Raw genomic sequence first — 2733 nt, 5'->3', positions numbered from 1 at the left:
ACCTCCTTGTTAAATATACCTTCTCAGTGAAGAAAAAGTAAGGGAAGTATCTGTAGGGTATCTTCACTTCAAACAAGGTCTGCAGGGATTTGTAAAAAGATCAAATAAAGAAACCTCAAACAGATTCAGCAGCTGAAGGAGATTGAAGGATTGTTCATCATCATTGAGGAGGGATGGAACCTTAGGAAGATAAGGTCATGTTTTAAGATCCCATTTACTTATAATATTTGTCTTGTGAAAACTTGGTCTTCCCTGTCTCGCCTCCAAATACATCAAGCATATTCAGTGCACAAACATGGCTAGCAGTTTCTTACCCCCATGCTTTTTCTGATTTTGAGAGAGAGAAAAAAAATCATGATATTTTGGTATAGCTGTAGTAGTGTTTGAGATATTTACTGTATTTCCTTAATAGATGTGAATACATTTTCTGTCATAGGTTTCAATTCTCTTTAAAATATTTTAGATTTTCATGTTATATAAACTTCACTTTTGTTAGCATTGTTCTTGCAGTCCAGAATAGGTTTGGTTCAAATAAGAACTATTGAAATGCTTCATTAATAATCATTACTTTCAGATTGATAATGCTAGCCTATGTCTGTATTTCCCTGTCAGAAGTGTTTCCATGTCTTCATTTTTATCCTTAAAAAGCATGTGATGTGAATATATAATTCAGAAAGGATTTTTTTTCTCATTTTTTTCCCCTTGTTCATAGTTTTTGTGTAGTAGATTTTCAACCCTTTCATAGACAAAGATTGTAGAAACAGTAGCATCACTATTGACTGTACAGACCTAACATTAATGCAGAAGCATTAAGCAGCATATGCATAAACACTGTCTGATCTTACAGTATGTGTGTGTATTTGAAACAAAATCTGTATTTGTTAACTGTTGCTTCATTTGTATTCTATGCAAATGGTTGTCCTTATGTTGAGTTGTTCCCATGTTGAGATTTCTTGGAGGCTTTAGTAATTGGAGCTCCTATTTTATCATGCCATGCATTTCCCAATGCAGGCTTTTCATGAGAATCCCATTTATTTCTTGTCCGGATTCAGAATTCTGGAAGATGTGCACCTTTTATTGGGTGCAAAAGGTCTCTCCTTTATTTTTCTTTACTGCCAGCATCTTCTGTTTCAGATTCCGAGTCTGGAATACACTCTTCCAGAGTCTGGAGAAGTGACAGATTGTGTGCCTTACTTGTTTTTATGAAGCTTGAAACACAGAGGAGTCACTTCACGTGATATAGCTATCCTTGCTTTACTAGTATTAACACATTATAGCAAAATAACCTAGCTTCATGGTAGAAATTAAGCCTTATCTAACTCATTATTTTGACTCAGTCAGGGTTTACCACCCCTGTGGCCAGAACCAGGTGAACTATTTGGGGAATTAGGGAAACCAGCCTTAGAATCTTAATTTGCCTCTTTTCTTTGAGTAGAGGTCTATGAATAAAGTTTCTCTGTGATTATCATTAGTATTGTTCAGTAACATTTTGCAGCTATATTGATAAAAATATTTAAATGTGTTATCTTGAATATTTAGCATTGATTTCCTTGATTGAGACAGTAAATTGAGAAGTAGATGGTCTTATAAGACCATAGTTAATCTGTGCATAGAGAAAGCAGTGAAATTTTAAAATGGCTGTGAATTATTTTAAATACTTCTGCCTTTTTTTTTTCTTTCCCTGTTTTTACGCGTGAAATGTAATTATAGAACAACCAGTGTGGAAGGCTGGATGGCTGAAGGTGACTTTAGGAGCAAAGATTAGCCTAAGTATACACTTCATTGAAAGTCATTCTATTCTCCCTTAAAAATTTAAATAAGACAAATAAATGATGTATGAGATGAGATCAGAATTCAGAAAATCATGAAAAGAGAATGGTGTGAGGAAAAGAAACAAATTGTCTTTCTGTAAGGGGAGATGGGCATAGGGTGTTAGGTTGTGTTGTAAATATGATTATCATTACAAATTTCTTTTTTTCTTATGGAGACACAGAGCTAGGAATCCTGGGTAAACATTGTCTCATTATTTTGAGGCTTTAATTCTTTGAGCTCAACACTTAACTGTCATGTGTGGTTGTTGTGGCTGGGTTTAAAAGTTTTCATCGGTAACTGTAAGTTTTTCAAAGTGAATTTCTTTATTGGTAGTCTCTCACATGCCTTTTGTTTAACACACTTGTATATCTTGTCACTCTAGAATAATTAACCCATCCATCTTTGCTAAAAAGAAATTCTGTAAATGCACTTACTTGATATCTTTATTTAATTTTTTTTCATTTATGTTTTTTATTTGTTTATTTTTTATTTCTTCATTTGATGTTATTTAGACTATTTAATATTCAGTAAGAAAGAAAATGAAAATGAGATCCCACCAAGACACAAAAATGCATTGAGAATGTTCTCCATTCCAGGTTCTGATGGCCTTCACCCAAACTCTGCATCTGCTTCGCCCGAGCAAGTGCCCAGGGTTTGCCTATGCCTGGCTGGAGATCGTGAGTCACCGCGTCTTCATTGGCCGCATGTTGGCCATCACCCCCCAGCAGAAGGGTTGGTCCATGTACTCCATGCTGTTGGCTGATCTCTTCAAATTCCTGGCACCTTTCCTGCGCAATGCAGAGCTCGCCAAGCCTCTGACAATGCTCTATAAGGTGAGTGTTATAGCTATTCTGGTTGGCAGATGAAAGAATGTTTATATTGCATCCCCCCCCCCCCCCCATACTTATCCATCACTGTGGT

At 35.8% G+C, this 2733-nt stretch overlaps 1 protein-coding gene across 1 annotated transcript in view; it reads left to right on the top strand.

Annotated features, from left to right (window-relative positions):
- The window catches only part of LOC119593394 (CCR4-NOT transcription complex subunit 1-like), a gene marked incomplete in the record, with an annotated part of 36043 nt that overhangs the window by 30915 nt on the left and 2395 nt on the right, over positions 1-2733 (top strand). Inside the window, 1 exon segment of the mRNA XM_037942323.1 lies at positions 2409-2645. Coding sequence (XP_037798251.1) covers positions 2409-2645 — 237 coding nt within the window.

Source organism: Penaeus monodon, chromosome 32 (assembly GCF_015228065.2).
Source record: "Penaeus monodon isolate SGIC_2016 chromosome 32, NSTDA_Pmon_1, whole genome shotgun sequence".
NCBI lineage: Eukaryota > Metazoa > Arthropoda > Malacostraca > Decapoda > Penaeidae > Penaeus > Penaeus monodon.
This window is presented reverse-complemented; position numbering and strand designations above follow the sequence as displayed.